Source organism: Myotis yumanensis, unplaced genomic scaffold, assembly GCF_028538775.1.
Source record: "Myotis yumanensis isolate MYYU_CA2020_CCGP unplaced genomic scaffold, mMyoYum1.0.hap1 SCAF_1, whole genome shotgun sequence".
Classification (NCBI taxonomy): Eukaryota; Metazoa; Chordata; class Mammalia; order Chiroptera; family Vespertilionidae; genus Myotis; species Myotis yumanensis.
In genome coordinates, this window is record NW_027223752.1 from 118,993,979 (window position 1) to 119,017,474 (window position 23,496).

Here is a 23,496-nt window from a genome sequence, read left to right on the forward strand (position 1 = left end):
GAAAAGAGCAATTCTTCTAAGCACCTTGGGCTTTAGGAGAGTGGTGCAGGCTGACCTCAGAGCTATTAGAGAAGCCTTTTATTCAATTCTTTTATATGCCTAAACTCAAATTCCCTAAAACAGTGGTTCTCAAACTTCTGTGTGTATCAGAATCATCTGGAGGGCTTGATAAAAGATAGCTTGCTAAGTCTCACCTCCAGAGTTTCTGGGACAGGGTCCAAAAATTTGCATTTCTAATAAGTTCTTGGGTAATGCTGATGCTCCTGGTTGAGGGATCACATTTTGAAAAGTAATGCCCTCAAACATAGACCTTCTTCTTACCAAATCTCAATTTGCCCTTATATGAGCTTTATGAGGGTGAACTCACCTACCTAATAGAAAATACTAAGGAAATAATCAGAGATGGGCAAGAATATTCATTACAGCATTAGAGCAAAAAAAGTATGTACTATAAATATCTAATAAAAAGGAAAATACGTAAATTATTACATATATACCCATATAGATTATGCAGCTATAAAATTATATTTCCAAGGAACATTTAATAACATTGGAAAACATACGTAATAAAATATAAGTATTCAAGTGACAAACACATAGTATAAAAACAATTTTATAAAACTGTGATATGTGAATATAGAAAAAAGGGTACTACTCAATGTTGATAACCAGACCTTGAAAAGAAGGCTAAGAAATGACTGCAGGTCCTCTCAATGTCAGAACACTGTCAACAAACCTACCTAAAAACATCTATTCACTATGGGTCAGAGCCCAAATTCTGTAAAATTATATACTAACTCGTAGAAAACTGATGTATGATTTTTGCCAAGTATGAATATAATTTATTTGTATCTAATAGGAAAGTTAACCTGTTTATAACTTAACAATCTTATTCCAGTATTTGTTATTTTTCATTGACTATATATCGGTTTCTTTTATCCTCCTTTGAACCAGTTTTGTCATCCTATTGGTTTCCTAATCAATGAGTTAATTTAAAAAGTGTCCTGGAATTAGTATCTATCTGTCTAAGAATTATATTTTTAACATATTTGGAAATTATACACAAGCAGTGATGGAGGTTGTCCCAGCCCATATTTCTCTGATTTAGAGGATCAATGTAATGTTTCTGTATTGACCAGAAACTCTGGGCACATTTAAGGCACTCCCATCACAGAAACCTAAATGTGCAACAGGTCTTCCAAAGAAGACCAGGGCCTCACATGCTGCTAAGCTATCCAGTAAAACAGTCCCAGTCTATTGTGATTCCAAGCATTCTCTTAGCTTTGACACATAGTGGCTTTATGACTTTCACTTCAGATTCTGATTGCCCAGGTGAATAGGAATAAAAATAGACAAGTTGTTCAGTCCGTTAAACTGAAAATCAACTAAATATCTTGCTGTATTATTCTCATGAAATGCTTTTGCCATACACCCCTAGGACCTGAAATGACACAAAAGCAGATAAAATTCTAAAGAATTCAGAGGCAGGTAGAAGTATCAGCTCATGACCTAGGAGGCCATGGTCAGATTAGGTACTGATGTGAGGAATTTGCAGAATCCTAGTCAGTTCCCAAACAGTTGAAGATTTTTACATTAACACCAATGTGACTGGAAATTTTGTTTAAGTTCTCCCATTGAACAAAACTGAAACTAGAAAAAGGCAAGGCTCAGATATCACTTCAGTAGCGACAGAACTCTAGAAATTTATGACAGCCTGTCTCTGCAGGTTGCATTATGTTACTGACAGCAGGATAAGGTCCCTTCTACAGATCTATATGAAGGTGAGGCTTTCCAGGTGTCAGAGACAAATCCATAAGTGGGAACCCTCAAACAATCAAAAGGAAAGAAAAATGGAATCGCAGGGTCTGGCGGAAAGTTTTATATACAGTCCTTGGTGATCAGAAGAAAATTCAGAGTTCTATTCATTAGCCAGTGATCATGAGGGCACCAGAAGATCTCACAAGGATAATCTGGATACAGAAAGCAGAACAGTTAGACAGCAAGAACTTCAACAGCAAAGTCATACAGAGGGGTTGGGAGTTCGTTAGTAGCAATGTAAACTTCAAATATAGCATAGCTGGGTCTTTCTAGCTTTTCAGCAGAAATATTTATTGGAGCTGTTTGAACTTAAAGGCATCTGGTTACCCTAGATGTTCATATATGGTTCCATTGTCTTCGACTAGAAGACAGTGCAGTGCTTTGCAATGTGGGAGGAAGAAAAGTTTCTGGACTTGAGCAGCAGAGGGCAACAAGTCCACCAAGACGAACATGAGGGCACAGGGTGGCAGATGAGCTTCTCTCTTCAGCAGTCCTCAGTCAGGTTTGCCTAATAGTTACTAAAGTACTGCTTCAGGATAGATTTCCATCTTCAAGACTCAAAGGCCCCTTGCCTTGATGAAGTCAGCTGGCTGAAGAGCATTAGATAAATGTTTAAGGGATCAAGATTTGCATTGTACTGATACTTCAGAAATCTGCCAGTTGGGAGAATATGGAAAGTTGTCTTCTGACTGATTTTCTTTTTTATTCAAGAACTTGAATAAGAGTTATTTTCTTTATGGGAAAATTAAAGTAAAATATGACCCAAAGCAAGCAAACAAACAAAAGGATGAAGGACTAGAAGGCAGGAAAAAGAAACTGCATTAGATTGCTTTTACTGAACAATGGTAAGAATATAGAGAAGGGCAGTAGGCCCCAGAGAGTTGGAGGAGCAAAGAGACCTTTAAAAAGATTTAAAAGGTCCAATACACTGGTGTCTTTGAGGCACAGGAAAAGAAAGTAGATTGAGAGATAATTTAAAACCCTAGGAAACGAGCAGCTCTAGACACTAAGTTTAAAACTAGAAAAGGAGATTTATAATGTCATGAAAACAGTGACATGGAGGGTAGAAAGGCAATGGTACTGCAGAATAAATGGAAGCTAGAGAAACAAATCAGTAACTCCAAGAATCAGAAGCGAGTGATGAAATCTCTGGGAGAGATAACAATCTAGAAGGAAATGTCTTGATGTATGAAAAGTTTACACCTCACTTTACTCAGTGAACTGCTCTGGGGGCATACTCCTACGGTATTTAGTTTGTACATATCTAACCTTGCAGAAGTCACCTTTCATCTCCATTTCTCCATCTGCAAAATAAGAGAGCTAATCTCTCTGGTCACTTCAAGTCCTAATACTCTATAATCCTATAATACCCCCAAATTCCTTCGTGGTACTATATTGCTTAGTTTAACACTTGAACCAAATAGTAGGTGATAGACTACACCAATGGGAACTTTCAAGAAACCACAGAGAACAGATTAGAACATAATCTTGGGAAAAGTATCTTATATTACTGCTGGCTAATGAGAATAAACAGGTAATGCAAGATCCATGCTTGGGGGAGGGGGAAAGGTAGATGGAGGGGAACCAAGCTTGGGTATAATACCACATCTAAACTTTATTATTTGATAATATAAAAATCATTTTTAGATTTTTGCCAAACAGCTCTTCTTTCTAGGCATTCTGCATCCAGTGAAGCAGAATGAAGAGAAAAATCATGAACAAAATCTCAAGGAAATTAGGCAGGAATTGTGTAGCTGTACACATAATAGAACCTTATAAAAAGAACTGGGGCCATTCATATAGGATGTAATCTTGAATATATACTGAAAACACCACCTGAACAAAAATCAATCAGTAGTTTGACGATCACAAAGTAAGAAATGTCTATCCTCAGTCAAGCACTAAGGAGAATCACTAGTGAAATACTTATGTCTAAAGTGAATACAACATGCTTAAAACATAGCCTAAGAAAACATAAAGGCCAAATCTGCTATTTACTTACATACAAGCTTTGACACTGGAAAGCAATGGAAATAACAAAATACACACTATATAAATGTTATTTGTTTTAACTAATTGTCAGACTAAATCTCATAAGACAAATTATGACTGAATCTTAATTCATTCAAATAATCTTTCAAAAATTAAGTCCATTAGCTTCTTAACTATTTTTCAATTCTGAGTTGCCATCTAAACACCTACAACTCAACATTAATCCTAAGTATAATAGACAAAAAATGCTCTATAAAAGTTACCTGTTTTTCCCCAACAGAAGGACACGGAGGGATCTGAGAGTAGAAAGCCCACTAATTTCTTCTATATGATTATCATATAAATCCAAGAATATTAGCCTCCGCAGATTAGAAATATTTTGGATTCGAGTTATAAAATTGTGTTGAAAATTCAATAAACGAAGGTGTTCTTCCCCATCGATAACAGGACATACAGTCAGCTTTTGCCTAAAAGACATTTTAAAAAGTTAATAAGATTCTGATTTGGCAGCTTGCCCCCTCTTACAAATAATATTTTTGGGCTCCCATGTTATGAAGAGAAAAAAATAAGTAGAGCCACTTTTTGCCTCCATGAACTAAGCATCCTAGATCTAATTATAAATCTATAATAATAAAAGGGTAATATGCTAATTAGACCAAACAACCTTCTGGACGTCCTTCCAGACAACCTTCCGGATGAAGCCAGGGCTGCGAGGGAAGCCTGGGCCCGGGTGCCAGAGGGAAGCCGGTGCCAGCAGCTGGGGGAAGGAAGGCCTACCCTTGCCTGAATTTCGTGCCATCAGGCCTCTAGTCATTCATATAAAAGCCAATATACTTTAACAAGGATAATTATTAAAATGAAGCCTAAGCTCTCATTATATTGAAAAAAACTCCAATATAAATTATTTCACATAAAATTGACTTAACACTCAATGTAACTGCCTTATGTAACAGAGGTTTAGATGTTTCAAAGAATCATCCTATATAATAAAAGGGTGATATGCAAATTGACCCTAACAGCAGAACCACTGGGAATGACTGGTCACTATGACACACACTGACTACCAGGGGGTAGACGTTCAATGCAGGAGCTGCCTCCTGGGGGTCAGTGCGCTCCCACAGGGGGAGCTCTGCTCAGCCACAAGCCAGGCTGATGGTTGCCAGCACAGCGGTGGTGGCCGGAGCCTCTCCCGCCTCCTCAGCAGTGCTAAGGATGTCCGACTGCAGCTTAGACCTGCTCCCTGCTGGCAAGTGGACATCCCCCAAGAGCTCCCGGGCTACCAGAGGGATGTCTGACTGCCAGTTTAGGCCCATTCCCCCAGGGAGCGGGCCTAAGCCAGCAGGTGGACATCCCCTGAGGGGTCCCTGACTGCAAGAGGGCACAGGCCGGGGTGAGGGACCCCCCTGAGTACACAAATTTTTGTGCACCGGGACTCTAGTCCTATATAATAAAGAGGTAATATGCAAATTGACCACCATGACCTCACACATGATGGCCGCCCCCATGTGGTTCAAAGATGGCCACCCCCATGTGGACACAAGATGGCTGGCAGGGGAGGGCAGTTATGGGTGATCAGGCCAGCAGGGGAGGGCAGTTAGGGGCAACCAGGCCTGCAGGGGAGGGCAGTTGGGGGGACCAGGCCAGCAGGGGAGGGCAGTTGGGGGGGGACAAGGCCAGCAAGGGAGGGTAGTTGGGGGGATCAGGCCAGCAGGGGAGGGCAGTTGGGGGGGACCAGGCCTGCAGGGGAGGGCAGTTGGGGGGACCAGGCCTGGAGGGGAAGGCAGTTACTGGCGACCAGGCTGGCAGGGGAGGGCAGTTAGGGGCAACCAGGCTGGCAAGGGAGGGCAGTTAGGGGTGACCAGGCCGGCAGGGGAGTGGTTAGGGGGTGATCAGGCTGGCAGGCAGAAGAGATTAGGGGCAATCAGGCAGGCAGGCAGGCAGTTGGGAGCCAACAGCCCTGGATTGTGAGAGGGATGTCCGACTGTCCATTTAGGCCTAAGCGGGCCTAAACGGGCAGTCGGACATCCCTCGAGGGGTCCCAGATTGGAGAGGGTGCAGGCTGGGCTGACGGACACAAACCCCCTCCCCACCTCCTGTCCACAAATTTCGTGCACCGGGCCTCTAGTGTCATATAACCAGAGAAATGCACTTGCCATCAATTGACTGATATAAAAGACTGCCCAGGTAGCTAAGTCACCAGAAAAAAACAAACAAACAAACAAAAAACATAAAAAAGGCTCTCTCATAGAATTGTAGTGTAGACTCTTGAGCTGAATGATATTTTAGGAAGAGCAAGATATTCAGTCATCTACAGTGCACTTTGATAGAAATAATTTCCTTTATTGAACACTTCTGCAGACATTTAGATTTTAATTATTTGTTTACATGTTCAACACTAACTTTGAACTTTGCAGAATGCTATTGGGTAGGATGAAACCTTAACATTGTATTTCTTTAGCTATATTTAAAACAGTAAACCTCCATTATGCAAGAAGTTATAGGTGAAGTTAATACATGCAGGGCCCTTTAAGAATTCTATTAGAATAATAAAATGGCAGATAGAAATGATCTGAGATGCTCAATAGAGTCTTCAAGAAAAATGTAGTTTTATTGTGTGAACAACTCTAATAGGGAGATTAATTAGAAATATTTCCTTTCAGGTGGAGGGGGGCCAATGGGGGAAATAAAGAGGACATCTATAATACTTTCAACAAAAAAGATAAATTTAAACAAAAGAAATATTTCCTTTCAGTAAGAATCAAGTTAATGGAACCTTTAAAGCAAATCAGAGTGCTACAAGCATAAGTGAAACTGTGTGACTAATCAGAATCCTCCCCATAAAGAGCAAAAAAATCATTAGCACCAGGTAATAACAATTATTAATGGTTAACAACGATACGATGTTTAAAAATACAGACCAACCCTGAAGCCCTGGTTGGCATGGCTCAGGTGGTTGGAGCATCATAGTCATCTCGTACACTGAAGAGGGGTGGGTTCCATTCTGTGTCAGGGCACATACCCAGGTTGTGGGTTCAATCCCTGATTGGGGCACATACAAGAGTACATATAAGAGGCAACAGGTCTCTCTCTCTCTCTCTCTCTTTCCTTTTCCCCTCTCTCTAAAATCAATAATCCTCAGGTGAGGATTAAAAAAATACAGACCCTGAAGAAATTGGTTTAAAATAGAAGAAAAACAATATTACATAATAGTTTAATTCTTTTAACGTGTGCTTAGTGTTTAGAATTCATTTCATGCACTTACTTACACTACCTCATTTAGTACTTTTGTTCTATAAATTGTAAGTATTCTCATTTAAAATTTATCTTTGTGCATCAGTTTAGCAAAAAACTATCGTCCTCTGTTTCTCATAGTTAAAATTACTGATACCCCAGAGTCTAGTTCATCCAATTCTTGAGTCAGTATCACTAAGCTAGAGAAAAACACACAACCCTCTGAGCCACCTCTTATATAAACCACAGCAACTTGAAATAAAGTCACTTTCTTAGATTCCAAATCCAGTGACTAAGTCCCAACTCCAAGGCTCATATGCACAACCCTTAACCCCATAAGACCCTGTCATCCAGCAAAACAAGCAAACATACACATACTGGGTTATTACCCAGCGCTCTCAAGAAGAGTTTGTTAAGCCTACAAAATCCCTGAGGTGTCTATTGAATTATGCTTTTGCCTCTGATTGCCACTAGGTGCTGGTAAGCTGCCTTCCTGGTACTCCAGGCCTATATACTAAGAGCCTAGCTCTTCCAAGCATTTCTTCTCAGGGCTGGATTCTACTCTTTAAAAAAAAAAAATTTTCATCCTCATCTGAGGACTTGTTTTTAATGATTCTTAAAGAGAGAGGAAGGGGGAGAAACATCAATGGGAGGGAGAGAGGGAGTGAGGGAGGGAGGGAGGATCAATGTGAGAGAGAAACATTGTTTGGCTGTCTCTCAGACATGTACTGACCTGGGATCAAACTTGCAACTTAGGTATGTGCCCTGACCGGAATCAAACCTGCAACCGTTTGGTGTACTGCAGGATGCCCCAACTAATAGAGCCACTCAGCCAGGGCCTGAATTCTACTCTTGACCCCTAAGTCTCCCGGCTAAGAAACAAGCACAGCATGGCAGATCTCCCTTTGAAAATCACAGAGCTTACCTACTGGTTCTCAAACAATGATCCCTGACTGTCTTACTGCCAGCCCACCTTTCATGACTGCACATCCTGGTACTAATAAAATTGTGCCTAAGCCTCTGACATCTTTGTGATCCTGCCATCATAACCAGCCTTTGAAGCTGAGTCAATTCCCTTGGTCCTGACTTTCTGGTTAAACAAGTCTTCACCTGGTCAAAGTCTGTGTCATGTGCCAAAAACAATCTTCACAACTGCCCGAGTCACCCAAGCTACAACACCAGTGCCTAACTTGTATCACAATCTTATAAATATTGGCTCCTGTTAGTCTCGAGTAACATGACACTAAAGGGCTGAGGTATTATTCTTGGATGGACTTTTAAAGAGTGAGATAAAATTATCACAAAATCCAACAAAACATTAGAAAACTGTGAAAGTGGCCTGGCCAGCGTGGCTCAGTTGGTCAGGCATTGTTCTGTGCACCAAAAGGTCACATTCGATTCCTGGTCAGGGCACATACCCAGGTTGCAGATTGAATTCCCTGTTGGTAACCAATTGATGTTTCCCTCTCACATCGATGTTTTTCTCTTCCTCTCCTTTACTCTCTCTCGTTAAAAAATCAATAAAAACATATCCTAGGATGAGGATTAAAAAGAAAAACAAAAAATATATTGTGGAAGTTGTAAGTATTAGCATTACAATTTCAAAAACCAATAATTCTGCAAAGATGTAATAAGAGTAACTGTCCTCAAGTGTTCCTTTGTCTACAAAACAACATGTCACACTCTCCAGAGAGCTTTCTCCCAAATACAAATACAAATGATCCGTGACATTTGCTGTCAGGTGTGCACTACTAAGCTAAGAAGTTTGCTTAACAATTTGCTATTATATACGCAGCACTGAGATAAAGGAATGCACAGCAGAGATTTTTTTTTTTTGCTGATTATAGCACTAAGGTAGGGTTGATCCTTCATCCACTATTCTATTGCAGGTACTTTCCTGGACTTAATGATGAAGATCAAGTCCTAAGTATATTCATTCATTCAAAAAATTTTATTGAGAGCCTATTTTGTCCCAGGTTCTATTCTAGGTGCTGGGAATACAGAACTGAACAACAACAACAAAAAACTCCTAGTGTTTGTAGAGTTTATATTTTAGTAGAAGGAGACAAATAATAAACTTGATAAGTAAAATATTTAATACATTAGAGAGTGATAATACCTAAAAAAATGAAGCAGAGAAGGAGCTGGGGACTGTCAGGGTGAACGGGGTTACTATTTTGGAGAGAGTGGCCAGGGAAGGCCATCCCTGAGATGATGACATTTGAGTAAAAACCTAAAGGAGGAAAGGAAGTGAGAACAGTAAGTGCAAAAGCCCTAAAAATGTAAGCATGCTTGGTGTATTCAAGGAGGCAGAGTGAGCAAAGGAGAGATTGGGAGGAGGTAAGGCCAGTGAGGTAACAGGGGATTCAACTGAACAGGGCCCAGTAGCCTGTGTGACGACTATATTGCAAAGCTTTTGCTATCCTAAAATCCATTTTCATCGGTCATATTACAGAATTACTTAGTACTCTTTTATTTTACATTACATAGGTATAAAATTCCTCCTCATACCCCTCAAAGGATAAATAAACAATTGATAACAGTGGTTATTCTCACGTGGAAGAACTGGATAGTTGGAGAATGAGACGAGGGAGAGAGACTTTTATACCAATCAAATCTTGTACCATGTCTGTGTATTATCTAGTCAAAAAAATAATAAATTGTCCTCACCTTTCTAGGGTCAGTCTGTCTGAGTAAAGAATTTTCTCTTCAGAAGAACGCTGGAGAATGTGAAATGATGACACTGATGAGCTCACCAAATTAATATGATCACCTATTGAAAATGATATATATACAAATTACTTGATTAAGAAAAACCTTTAAAAGCTAAAATTTGGAGAACTTTGGCACCTAAAAATATCTTTTCTAGAAAGTATAGTTTCCATAGCTCTCCATGTTTGAAGTTAATTACTAAACTTGAGTTTCTTTCTTTCTTCCTCAAACTTATCTTTATCCCTTTTAATGCTGACACCTAATACGAAATTTTAACGCTCTTATAACTGAGATGATAGTCCCTCATTACCAGATACATTTGGGCCAGCACTATGACAGCCCTGCCGGATTCTGGACTTGGAAGGTATCTGAATGGAAGAATCTCCAAATGCTGATAAGGAGTTCATGGTAGTTTTCATGTCCAGCCCATTTAGTTCTGTCACGTTTGCTGTGGATGAGATGCATGATGATTTATTACGAGGTGAAGGGCTTATTACTCTTCCATCTCCTTCAAAATATCAAAAAGTTTATCACAAAGCTACATAGTATATGACTTTACTACAGGGCATACAGAGAAAGTACTTTGGATAGCAAATGTAAACCTCACATCATCACTTTTTTTGTATGCTCGGCTACTATTATAGAGAATATCGTAGAATCAAGTGGATGTCAACAAATTTTATACACTTCTAATGATGAGCCACAGGGTATATGACAACCCCATGACATTTTTAGGCTGTTATATGTTATCCCTACCATTAGGTAGCTTTCAATCTAGTGGGCAAACCCATATGAAATAAATAAACTAGTTAGAAGAACATGCACAAAATGCAGAATAAAAAAATAAAACCTAACGGTATCTTCACACATAAATGTGTCTCATTATTTTTCACTTAATCAAGATAGTTACAGATGGGTTTGATGGAAGGTGGATCTTAAGATATAATCTAAAGATCTACAGAAGCATGTAGAATGTTCAAGAAGAGATCCTGGAAAGTTCCAGAAATGAGGTAAGATTTGAGTATGGGTTGAAGGAGACAGTTTGAACACCAGAGGAATTCTATTGTATTTTCTTCTATGAAAAGCAAATTTCCTGAAAGTGGCACTTGATGTTGAAGGGAGCAATAAGCGGTAAAATAGAACTTAAAATTACCACAGAATTCTGCTGCTTAAACTGATCAATAAGGAAAAAAATAAAACTAAATATAGAAAGTTAACATACTCTTTGGGAGACCATCAGACAATATGATGACAACTTGAAATCACATTAAAGAGCTAGAAAGCAATGGTATTTGATAGCTTCTCCAGGTATGAAAGGTATAAACCAAAATATCACACACCTAGCTTCCTGAACAATATTTTGTGCTCACACCCACTTTTCTAAATATCATGAAATATCACAAGCATTCTAAATTGACATTATGTTCACCAATGACCTGGTTTTGTGACATGACCAGCTGCTAACAGGATACCAAGCAACCATCATTCAATTAAACTGATTTGGAAATAAAAACAAACAAAAACTAGTCTAAGGGTTAACTATAAAGGATTAACAAGTCATATAAAAACAAACAAACAAAAACTCCAAACAATAGACAACCTTGATTTCTCTTATTAACAGCAGTTAGGTTTTTTAAATTCTTTTGCCAAGAGTTCAAGCTAATCCTCAGTTTAAGAGGCAGATTTAAATTTTGTAAGATTTGGGATGTATAGGCAGTAAAACAGTAAATTTTATTTACACTCAATGAGTAAAGGAATTTTATCTTCACCCTTTTCAGCTCCTGTCATAATCACTATCCCCATGGGCTTACTATCACAATCAGTGTAATATATGGCTTACAATAATTAGCAAGAGATGAGAATGATTGGGTAGAAAAGCTTCAAAATACACAAACAAGATCCTCTAAATGATTGGAGACTAGAGTGATCTGTGTTGAAACATCCACTTATTTATGTGGATATATAAACACCCACATATATACAAATATATGTGTATCACAATCCCATATATATACATGGGATGTTTCATCCTACATATAAACTGCATTACTATATAGCAAAATTTTAATGGAAATATTTCCCGTTGTTGTTTATTTCATATACCACTATTTAATTTACCAGATATGCAGCCTTTCTCTTCCCAATTAAATGTCTAAGCTCCTTGAGAGACAGACCTCATTTCATATTTTTATTTTCTTAGAAAAATCTAAATTCAATAGGAAATCAGTAAATTAATTGATTTTCCAATTCCATAAGAGTTAATAGGAAATCTATTTTGTATATAGTATTTCTGTTAAAAAAGAAAATCAGGGTAAAACTGTTGAAAGAATTTTTAATAATTAGAATCTCACAGCTGTTTAGAGGAATAATGTTCAACATTTGGTAAGAATCTTCACTGCACTTGACCCTAAATACATGGATACATGGATGGATGGATGGATGGATGGATGGATGGATGGATGGATGGATGGGTGAATGGATGAAGAGATGGATGAGTGGATGGATGAAAAGAAAGATGGATGAATAGATGGGTGGGAGGCTGGCTGATATAATTCATGGTCATATATGTGGCTGGTTTTATTCAGTGGTTAGAGCATTGGTCCGTGCACGGAAGGTTTGCGGGTACTATTCCAGTCAAGGGCTGCAGATTCAATCCCTAGCATGTGGGAGGCAACCAATCAATTTGACTCCCTCACACTGATGTTTCTCTCTCTCTCTCTCTCTCTTTCTCTCTCTCTCTTCCTCTCCCTCTCCTTCTCTCCCTCCTTCCCTCCCTTCCACTCTCTCTAGAAAATATATGGAAAAAATATCCTCAGGGGAAGATTAACAAATATAAAATAAAAAGTTAAGCATTGCTTCTTCCTCTCTATATTCACATTTTAGACTTCTTAATTAAGGGATTTGATCACTTAGGTCTATTTAACTGAGATTTTACTGTATAGTAGTTCCTGGACTATCTGACTCTTACAAAATCTCAAGGATATCAGGGTTAACTTTAAACAATATTCTAAAAAAGCCTAAAAGAAATCACATACCAAGTTTTAGACTAACTAGTCTAACTAAAACATAATAGTTTCATTGCTTAGGACTGAGAGTACAATTGGTTAATTTACCAGTATGCTGAGCAATATGAGGGTAATGGGCACTGACCCCCATGCAGTAAAAAATTTGACTATAATTTTTGACTCTTCAAAATCTTTAATCATCCCTTGGTGTTTGTGGGGGATTGGTTCCAGGGCCCCAACCCTGCAGATAGCAAAATCCATAGATGCTCAAGTCCCTTATATAAAACTAGAGGCCCGATTCACAACATTCGTGCACTGGATTCGTCCCCTCCGGGACCCACAGGGGATGTCCACCTGCTGGCTTAGGCCGGCTCCTGGGGAGTGGGCCTAAGCCAAAAGGTAGATATTCCCCCAGGAGTCCTTAGCACTGCTGTGGAGGCGGGAGAGGCTCCCGCCACCACCACTGCGCTCACCAGCCGTGAGCCCAGCTTCTGGCTGAGCGGCACTCCCCCTGTGGGAGTGCACTGACCACCAGAGGGCAGCTCCTACATTGAGTGTCTGTTCCCTGGTGGTCAGTGCACGTCATAGCGACCAGTCGTTCCACCATTTGGTCGATTTGCATATTAGCCTTTTATTATATAGGATGGCACAGAACAATGCATACAGTTGGCCCTCAGTATAGGCGGATTCCTAACCATGGGTGGAAATACTCTTCCATCCATGGTTGGTTGAATCTGCATATACACAACCCAGAAATACAATGTGCCAACTGCATATTTTAGTGAAAAAAAATCCATGCATAAGTGGACCACACAGTTTCAGTAGTGTTTTTGTTTTTCAAGGGTCAACTATATATATATATATAAGTTCAATTAATTTTGAAAAATAAAAAATGGGGTAAAGCCAATTATAATGATTAGATATCAGGATGCAGTTTATTAAACAGTCATCCCCAAACATTTTCTGATGCAGTGCTAATTATAATTTTTCCAAAGTTTTATGCCTTTGAAGGTAGAATTGTGAGCAAAAGTCAAGAAGACAGCTATATACTATGTGGACTTTTTTACATGAAACTACCTGAAGCTATGGAGGAGGTACATTTAGAAACAACTAGTACAAATGAGTAGCCTGTCACAGAGAATGATTTTGAATAAAATCTTTTAATAAAAAACAAATGGGTTTATTTTTCCCTAAATAATTAATTTGAATTTATGGGTCATTATTTATATATGAGACTTTATCTCTCATGTTCACAAAATTCAGTGTCTCCATATTATTTCCTCATTAGCAAGCACCTAATAATACTTTACAACTTAAATAAATTTACGCGGCCAGCCATTCAGAAATCTGTACACCAACTTCCCCCTCTAACTTGAGAATAGCTTGGAAAAGTATTTTTTACTCATAATTTGTAAAAAAAATATAAAAAATAAGATATTGTTATAAAAAATGTGAAGGAAGTTCACAATGCAAACATCAAAAATCTTAGTTGATGGCCTGGCCAGTCTGGCTCAGTGGTTGAGCATCGACCTCTGAATCAGGAGGTTCCAGTTTGATTCCTAGTCAGGGCACAAGCCCAGGTTGCAGGCTCAATCCCCAGTGGGGCGGGGGGGGGGGGGGGGGGGTAGCCAATCAGTGATTCCCTTTCATCATTGATATTTCTCTGTCTCCCTCTCAAATCAACAAAATATTTTTTAAATCCTACTTGAGAAATTTCAGGTTCTTCACATGTAAAACTTTGTGCCTAATACAGTATCTGGTACATTACATACTCAATAAATATGTATTCAACTGAACCAAAGAAGTCAAGAGAGATGTTTCCTGCACTGTGGAACTGCAGTTAGGCTGATGTCATGCCCAAGCAATTGGCCAAGGCAAGAGTGTAGGATATAGGAAAGAGAAAAATCATGTCAGATTACATGGGCCCATGAGGAAAGTCCAAAAAAAAAAAAAAGTGAAAACTAATCAAATATTCAAAGTTGCCACATATTGATGCAGTAATGAAATGAATAATCTAGAGAGGCCTATACTAATCAGTCCTCTCACACAAACTTCTAGGAGGTGGACATGGTACTGTACATAGGATTCTGTACTATACTACACACTACCAATAGCTAATAGTTATTAGCAACCAACTAACAACTCAAATATAATATTGGAATTTTCTCCTTAAATTGAAAAATACACTTCAGAAATATAGCCAGATCAAATAAGGCAGTATTTTTCAAAGTGTGGTCCACAAACCATATCTGTTAGAAACCCTTGTTTCATTTATTAAAATATATATTTATATATGCCACCTAAGACCTATAAAATCAGAATGGGTAAGTGGAAAAGGGCAAGTGGAGCGCTAGAATACACTTTCTAACAAGATCTTAGGTGATGCACACTAAAGTTTAAAGCCTTTGATATAATAACTATAATTATATTCATTACTAAGGGAGATTGTTTCTTTTTCACTCCTAACTTTCCACTGTTTCCTTATTTTCTAAAGAATGTTTCCATACTCTTACCTTCACTAATTAGCCATTTTTCCTACTTCTAATAAAGTATTTGGAAGATTCCTTCCCATTCTCTTATACATAGCCCACCCACAAACTAAAATACATATTTTTCTGTTTTGGGAATAATCTATTATGTTGTGTATATAAAATAAATTCTGACTTAAGTAAATATCAAACCAATTTGGTAACCAATAACCATTTCATTTTTAATTCAAGTCTATTTGAATATAGAAATTCAATAATGTTAAACAATATTACTCAAAGAAGATAAACCATATTTGATCTCTACTCATTGACAATACCTTGCCTACTTGAGTAGTTTCTTTCAAGGTCATGTTGTAAGAGTCGACCAGGGAATGATGGTGTTTCTTTATTTAGCCTTAATTCAACCTAAAAAACATTTTTTAAAAAATTGGGTAAGAACTTAACAGTAAGTAATGAAGATAAGTACAAAATAACATATAGTAAGTGGCACATACTACAACATACAGATGAACCTTGAAAACATTATGCTAAGTGAATGAATCCAAACACAAAATGCCAAAAATTGTATAATTCCATTTATGAATAACTGAGAATAAGAAAACCTATAGAAGTCACAGTAAGGGACTTTAACACCCTGGCAATACTGGATAGATCTTCCAGATAAAAAACAACAACAAGGAAACACAGACTTTAAATAACACACAAGATCAGGTGGATTTTATTGACACTTACAGAACATTTGACCCCAAAGCTGTAGAATATATATTCTTCTCAATTACACATTGGTCATTCTCAAAGATAGACCACAAGTTAGGACACAAAATAAGTCTCTACTAGTTCAAAAGGACTGAAATCATATCAAGCATCTTCTCTGATCACTATGGCATGAAATTAGAAATCAACCACAATAAAAACACTAAAAAACATTCAAACACATGGAGACTAAATAGTATGTTATTAAACAATGAATGAGTTACCAATGAACTCAACTAAGAAATAAAACACTTAATGGAAACAGCCATGGCTGGTTTTGCTCAGTGGTTAACCTGTCAGTCCCTGACGGAAAGGTGGTGGGTTGGATTTCAGATCAACAGCATGTTACTGGGTTACAGTTTTAATCCCAGGCCTCATTCAGGAAGCTTAAGGGAGGCAGCTAGTGCATGTATCTCTATCACATCAATGTTCTTCTCTCTCTCTCTCTCTCTCTCTCTCTCTCTCTCTCCCTCTCCCTCTCCCTCTCCCTCTCCCCCTCCTCTCTCCCTTTCACTCTCTAAAAATAAATAAAAGGAAGGAAGGAAGGAAGGAAGGAAGGAAGGAAGGAAGGAAGGAAGGAAGGAAGGAAGGAAGTTAGTTAGTTCATAGAAACTAAAATGAACACACAACAACCCAAAATCTATGGGACACAGCAAAAGCAGTCCTGAGAGGGAAGTTCCTAGCATTAAAGGCTTAACTCACAAAACAAGAAAAGTTATTTTAAAAAGAGAACAAGAAAAGCCCAAAGTAAGTAGAAACAATGAAATAATATTAGAGCAGAAATAAATGACATAGAGACGAAAAAACACTACAAAAGGTAAATGAATCTAAGAGCTAGCTTGAAAAAGATAAACAAGATTGATGAGCCTTAAGCCAGACTCATCAAGGAGCAAACAGAGAGAATCAAAATTAATAAAATCAGAAACAAAAAGGTGAGGTAACAACTGACACCATAAAAACATAAAGAATTGTAAGAAAATACTATGAACAACTATATGTCAACAAGCTGAAAAACCTGGACAAAATGGACAAATTCCTAGAAAAAGTACAATCTTCCATAACTGAATCAGGAAGAATCAGAAAACCTGAATAAGCCAATAAAACTGATGAAATTGAAGCAGCAATCAAAAAAATCCCAGCAAACAAAAGCCCTGGTCTGGACAGCTTCACAGGGGAGTTTTACCAAACATTCAAAGAAAAACTAACACTTACCTTCCTCAAACTATTCCAAGGAATCCAAGAGGAAGAAACACTTCCAAGCTCTTTTAGGGGACCAGCATTATCTTAATTCCAAAACCAGATAAAGACAATACAAAGAAAGAGAATTACAGGCCAATTTTGCTGATGAACATAAATGCTAAAATCCTCAAGAAAGCATTAGCAAATTGGATCCAGCAATATAGTAAAAAGATCATACACCATGACCAAGTGGGATTCATTCCAGGAATGCAAGGCTGGTAAAATACTCAAAAATCTATAAATGTGATACGTCACAAAAACAAATTGAAAGACAAAAACCACATGATCATAACAATAGATACAAGAAAAAACATTTGACAAAATCCAAAACCCAACTATATATATAAAAACCTAAGCAACCATTTGACCGGTAGCTATGAGGTGCACTGACCACCAGGGGGAAGACGCTCAATGCACAGACATGAAAACATGGAACAGACTGATGAATCTCAGAGGGAAGGGGGGAGGGGCGAGGGCAGGAAGAGATTAACCAAAGATCTTATATGCATACTAGAGGCCTGGTGCACGGATTCATGCACCAATGGGGTCCCTCGGCCTGGCCTGTGGGGATCGTGCCAAAACCAGCAGTCCAACATCCTCCAAGAGGTCCCGGATTGCGAGAGGGAGCAGGCCATGCTGAGGGACCCCATCTGTGCGTGGCACCGGGCCTCCAGTTTTTTATAAAAACCCTCAGCAAAGTGGGAATAGAGGGATCATACTTCAACATAATCAAGACCATATATGGGCCTAGTTGGTTTGGCTCAGTGGATAGAGCGTTGGCCTGAGAACTGACGAGTCCCAGGTTCAATTCCAGTCAAGGGTATATGCCCGGGTCGTGGGCTCAATACCCAGTAAGGGGTGTGCAGGAGGCAGCCAATCAATGATTCTCATCACGGGTGTTTCTTTCTCTCCCTCCCTCTCTGAAATCAATATAAATATATATATTTTTTAAAAGACCATATATGAAAACCTACAGCCAACATCATACTCAATGGGCAAAAACTAAAAGCATTCCCCCTAAGAAGAAAAAGAAGACAGGAATGTCACTTTCACCGTGCATATTCAACACTAGAGGCCCAGTGCACAAATTTGTGCACCAGTGGGGTCCCTCCACCTGGCCTCCGGGATTGGACCAAAACCAGCTCTCCGACATCCCCTGAGGGGTCCCGGATTGCGAGAGGGTGCAGGCCAAGCCAAGGGACCCCACTGGTGCACGATCGGGGCCGGGAAGGGACATGGGAGGTTGGCCAGCCAGGAAGGGACTGCGGAAGGGCTCCGGGGCATGTCTGGCTCATCTCCCTCAGTCCCAATAGGCTAGACCCCAGCAGCAAGCTAACCTACCAGTCAGAGCATCTTCCCCCTGGTGGTCAGTTCACGTCATAGCAACTGGTCAACCAGTCTATTGTCTTCCCCTGGTGGTCAGTGCATGTCATAGCAAGCAGTTGAGTAGCCTTAGCATAACATTAGCATATTACGCTTTGATTGGTTGAATGGCCAACCAGACACTTGGCAATGTTAGGCTTTTATTATATAGGATAGTACTGGAAGTCTTAATCATAGTGATCAGAAAAGAAGAAAAAATAAAAGGCATCCAAATTAGAAAGGAGGAAGTAAAACTGTCATTATTCACAGATGACATGATATTGTACACAGAAAACCCTAAAGACTCCACCAAAAAACTACTAGATTTAATAAATGAACACAGCAATGTAACAGGATACAAAATTAACATTCGGAAATTTATGGCATTTTTATACACCAATAATGAACTCTCAGAAAGAGAAACTAAAAAGACAACTCCATTAACCATTACAACAAAAAATTAAGATATTTAGGAATAGCCAAAACCGGTTTGGCTCAGTGGATAGAGCATCAGCCTGTGGACTGAAAGGTCCCGGGTTCGATTCCGGTCAAGGGCATGTACCTGGGTTGCGGGCACATCCCCCGTGGGAGATGTGCAGGAGGCAGCTGGTCGATGTTTCTCTTCCATCGATGTTTCTAACTATCTATCTCTCTCCCTTCCTCTCTGTAAAAAATCAATAAAATATATTAAAAATATATATATATTTAGGAATAACCTTAACCAAGGAGCTAAAAGACCTGTACTCAGAAAACTACAAGATGTTGATAAAAGATATAGAAGAAGATATAAACAAGTGGAAGAATATACTGTGTTCATGGATTGATAGAATTAACATTACTAAAATGTCCATACTACCCAAAGCAATCTATAGATTCAATGCAATCCCTATTAAAATACCAATGGCATATTTCACAGATCTAGAACAAATACTCCAAAAATTTATATGGAACTAAAAAAGATCTAAATAGCCGCAGCAATCTTGAGAAAGAAGAAAAAAGTTGGAGGGATCACAATACTGGATATCAAGCTGTACTACAAAGCCACTGTAATCAAAACAGTCTGGTACTAGCACAAGAACTGGCATATAGATCAATATTTCAGAGCAGAGAACCCAGAAATTGAGAACCCATAATTGAGCCATTATGCTCAATTAATATTTGACAGTGGAGGTAAGAGCATATAATGGAATAAGGATAATGTCTTCAATAAATGGTGTTGCAAAAATTGGACATGTATATGCAAAAAAATAAAACTAGATCACACAACTTAACCATACACAAGAATAAACTCAAAATGGATTAAAAACTTAAATTTAAGTCATGAAACCATAAAAATCCTAAAAGAAAACATAGGCAGCAAAATATCAGACATCTCATGAAGCAAAATTTTCACAGATACAAAGGAAAACATAAATGGGACTACATCAAACTAAAAAACTTCTCCACAGCAAAAGAAACTAGCATCAAATTGAAAGGGAACCTACTGCATAGAAGAACATGATACATGTGATAAGGGGTTAATTTCCAAAATATAGAAAGTACTATACAACTCAACAAAAGGAAAGCAAATGACCCAATTAAAAATGGGCAAAGGACCTAGCCGGTTTGGTTCAGTGGATAGAGCGTCAGCCTATGGACTGAAGGGTCCCAGGTTTGATTCCCACCAAGGGCACATGCCCAGGTTATGGGCTCGATCCCCAGTGTGGGGTGTGCAGGAGGCGGCCAATCAATGATTCTCTCTCATCACTGATGTTTCCATCTCTCTCTCCCTCTCCCTTACTCTCTGAAATCAATAAAAAATATATTTTTTTTTAAAAAGGATTGGTAGAATTAACATTATTAAATAGACACTTCTCCAAAGAGGACATACAAATGGCCAAGAGGCATATGAAAAAATGTTCAATGTCACTAATCACCAGAGAGATGCAAATTAAAACAATGAGATTCCACCTCACACCTGCCAGAATGGCTACCATCAATAAATCAACAAACAACAAGTATGGAGTCTCCTCAAAAAATTAAAGATCCAACTTCCATTTGACCCAGCAATCCCACTTCGGGGAATATATCCTAAGAATCCTGAAACACCAGTCAGAAAGAATATATGCACCACTGTGTTCACAGCAGCACAATAGCTAAAACCTGGAAACAGCCCAAGTACGCATCAGTGGATGAATGGATTTAAAAACTATGGTACATTTACACCGTGGAATACTATGCAACTGTAAAATAGAAGGATTTATTACCCTTTGAGAGGGACCTGGAGAGTATTATGCTAAGCGAAATAAGGAAGTCAGAGAAAGACAAATATCATATGATCTCATTTATATGTGGAATCTAATTAACAAAATCAATTGACAAAATAGATCCAAAGACAATGAAAGCATGATTTCAGAGGGAAAGAGGAAGGCAGGGGAGAGAGTGGGGGAGAAAGGGAAGAGATTAACCAAAGAACTTATATGGAAGGCTTGGGGAGGGGATGGGAATAGGGGAAGTGAGGTAGCAAGTGGGGAGAGGAAACATCTGTCACACCTTCACCATTAAAGTGTAAAAATATCTATAGACACAGAAAGCAGATTTGTGTCTTCCAGTGACGTAGGGTAGAGGACATGGGGAGTGACTGCTTAATGGTTACAGGGACACCTCTTTGGTGATAAAATGTTCTGGAAGTAGACAGTAGTGATGAGTGCACAACATTGTGAATGTATTTAATACCACTGATTTGTACAATTTAAAATGATCAAAATGGTAAATTTTATGTTATGTGAATTTTAACACACACATACAATCTGAGTCAATTTTATGTGGTCAGATGAAACCATGCTCCCTGAGGCACTTCCAGTTCCTCTATACCCTCACCACAAATACAATGATTAAAAGAATCATTTTCTCACAAACATAAGGAAAAACATAAATAAAAACTAAATTCTGTTGGAAAAAATCAGTTTTTATCACTAGAATTCCTTTAAGAGTTCAATTATAACATAATAAAATTATATACCTAAACCTTCTAACAAGGGATTTCTCTAAATTTATTTTAAATTATTTGATATAACTGAAAAAAAAATCAAACATCTCATGATTAGTCACAAAATAATTTAAATATGTATTTTAAAAGAATTATGATGCTTCTGATTCACCCATACTATAAACATTATAATAGCATTTGAATTATCTTCTTATGAATTATACGAGCTAAATGTGTTTTCTTAAAACATTATGTCCACATAAGAGAAAATGAATTGTTTGGAAAGAACTGGAATGAGGTCCATCATTCTTAGAAACACATTATAATGGTAGGATTTGTCCAATGAGATCAATTAGCAAAGCTTTGGAGGGAATCCATTAAGGCCAATTATAATAGAGAATGTTTTCACTTAATCTAGCTAACTGTTATTTATTCAAGATGATCAAATGGTCTAATTTCCAAGTGTTCATTTTCATACACCAAATGTAAGCAACTGCTGCCTCCTTAACTGTGTCCTTCCATCCACCCTTCTTATGCCCCTCCTTACCCTCCTCGGGCTGTTATCTACAAACTCTGCCCTTTCCTTTAGAGTTCCTCCAGTGACATCTATTAAGCATTTTCTTCAGGGGAAAAAAAATGAATTGTGATGTTTTGAGGTGTAGAACTTGCTCAAAGGAGAAATATTATATTCTGTCTTGATACAATTATGGGGAGGTGGGTATGTTTGAATGCTGAGGTTAGATAGGAGAGAAAGAAAAATGTGTACCTGAAAAATCAAATGAAAAGCCAGAAATTACGGAAATACCAGAGATATTATGGTAAAATTGTTTAGAAAAGAATCTCATCTTCATATCATAACTTCTAAATATCATTAAGCCTAATATATTTCCACTACAAATCTATTTTCCTCCCCTGATTTGAAATGGAATGTATAGATAGGCCCCTCCAAATTATTACATTTTATCCATTATAAGAGTCCATCAGTAGTAAAACACACCTTTACCCATTACTAAGAAAAAGACTTTCCCAATTAAACTACAATGTCCCATCAATTTTAAGAAAGATTCTGATTTAAGAAATGTTTAAATATGAAAAACAAAATACAAAAACCTTACCTCTTGCAATTGGTGAAATAAGATTCAGTTTTTAAAAGAGGTGGTTTTGTGGTATTTTTGGTTTTTGTTTTGGGGGATTTTTTTTTTTTTGGCTTTATGCAGACAGATAAAAAAAATAGGTTTAGAGTGGAGACTAAAATAAATATACTTAAAATTTCCAGTTCAGACTTTACTCTTTAAATCATGCTGCTATTTCTTACTTTGTTTTTCTCAGGAAAAGGTGATGTTTGAATAACCAGATGAAGCCCACAGTTCACCTGCAATGTAAAAATTAAACCATAAAATATGTTAACTTACACACACACACACACACACACACACACACTCCTCCCCAAAATAATACAAATAAAGATACAACAAATAGAATGTTTGCTCTTTGTTACTGCTATATGATCATGTTCTGAGGATTTGCTGAAAACAATAAAATCACAACTAAGAATTAAAGGTTTCACTGTGATTTATTTTCTAAAATGTCTGCAGCAATTTAACCCTCTACTTAGCACCTCAGGATCTAGACACTTGCCATTTCAGGCCTAAGTAAATATCTCAGTGAAAAAGGTGAAGGAGTTGGGAGCGTCAATTAATAATAAATTATTTTCTTAAGCTAAAAAAATGAATTGACTAGTGAAAGGAGTTTAAATGAACCTTAGCCTTTCACAGCAGATCAGCTCCACCTCCTGGGAAGCGCGGATCTGGGACGAGGCTGAACCCCCTCATACAATATTAACACCCTCAGGTGCCTGGGCCGGGTGCTCGAACCTCGAGCCGCGGCCAGACAATAGCTTAAGGCTCAGCCATCCTAGCCCCGATCA

The 23,496-nt window shown here is 38.2% G+C and overlaps 1 protein-coding gene across 5 annotated transcripts in view; it reads right to left on the reverse strand.

Moving 5' to 3' along the window:
• LRRC49 (leucine rich repeat containing 49) overlaps positions 1-23,496 on the reverse strand; it is a 177,976-nt gene that overhangs the window by 154,244 nt on the left and 236 nt on the right. For 3 of the 5 annotated variants that reach the window (XM_070431168.1, XM_070431152.1, XM_070431182.1), the window contains exons 2-6: positions 22,885-22,941; positions 15,565-15,652; positions 10,064-10,201; positions 9,712-9,814; positions 4,074-4,277 (exon numbers count right to left, since the gene is read on the reverse strand). In XM_070431168.1, coding sequence (XP_070287269.1) covers positions 4,074-4,277; positions 9,712-9,814; positions 10,064-10,201; positions 15,565-15,652; positions 22,885-22,941 — 590 coding nt within the window. The other 2 variants (XM_070431175.1, XM_070431160.1) reach the window with 2 other exon arrangements.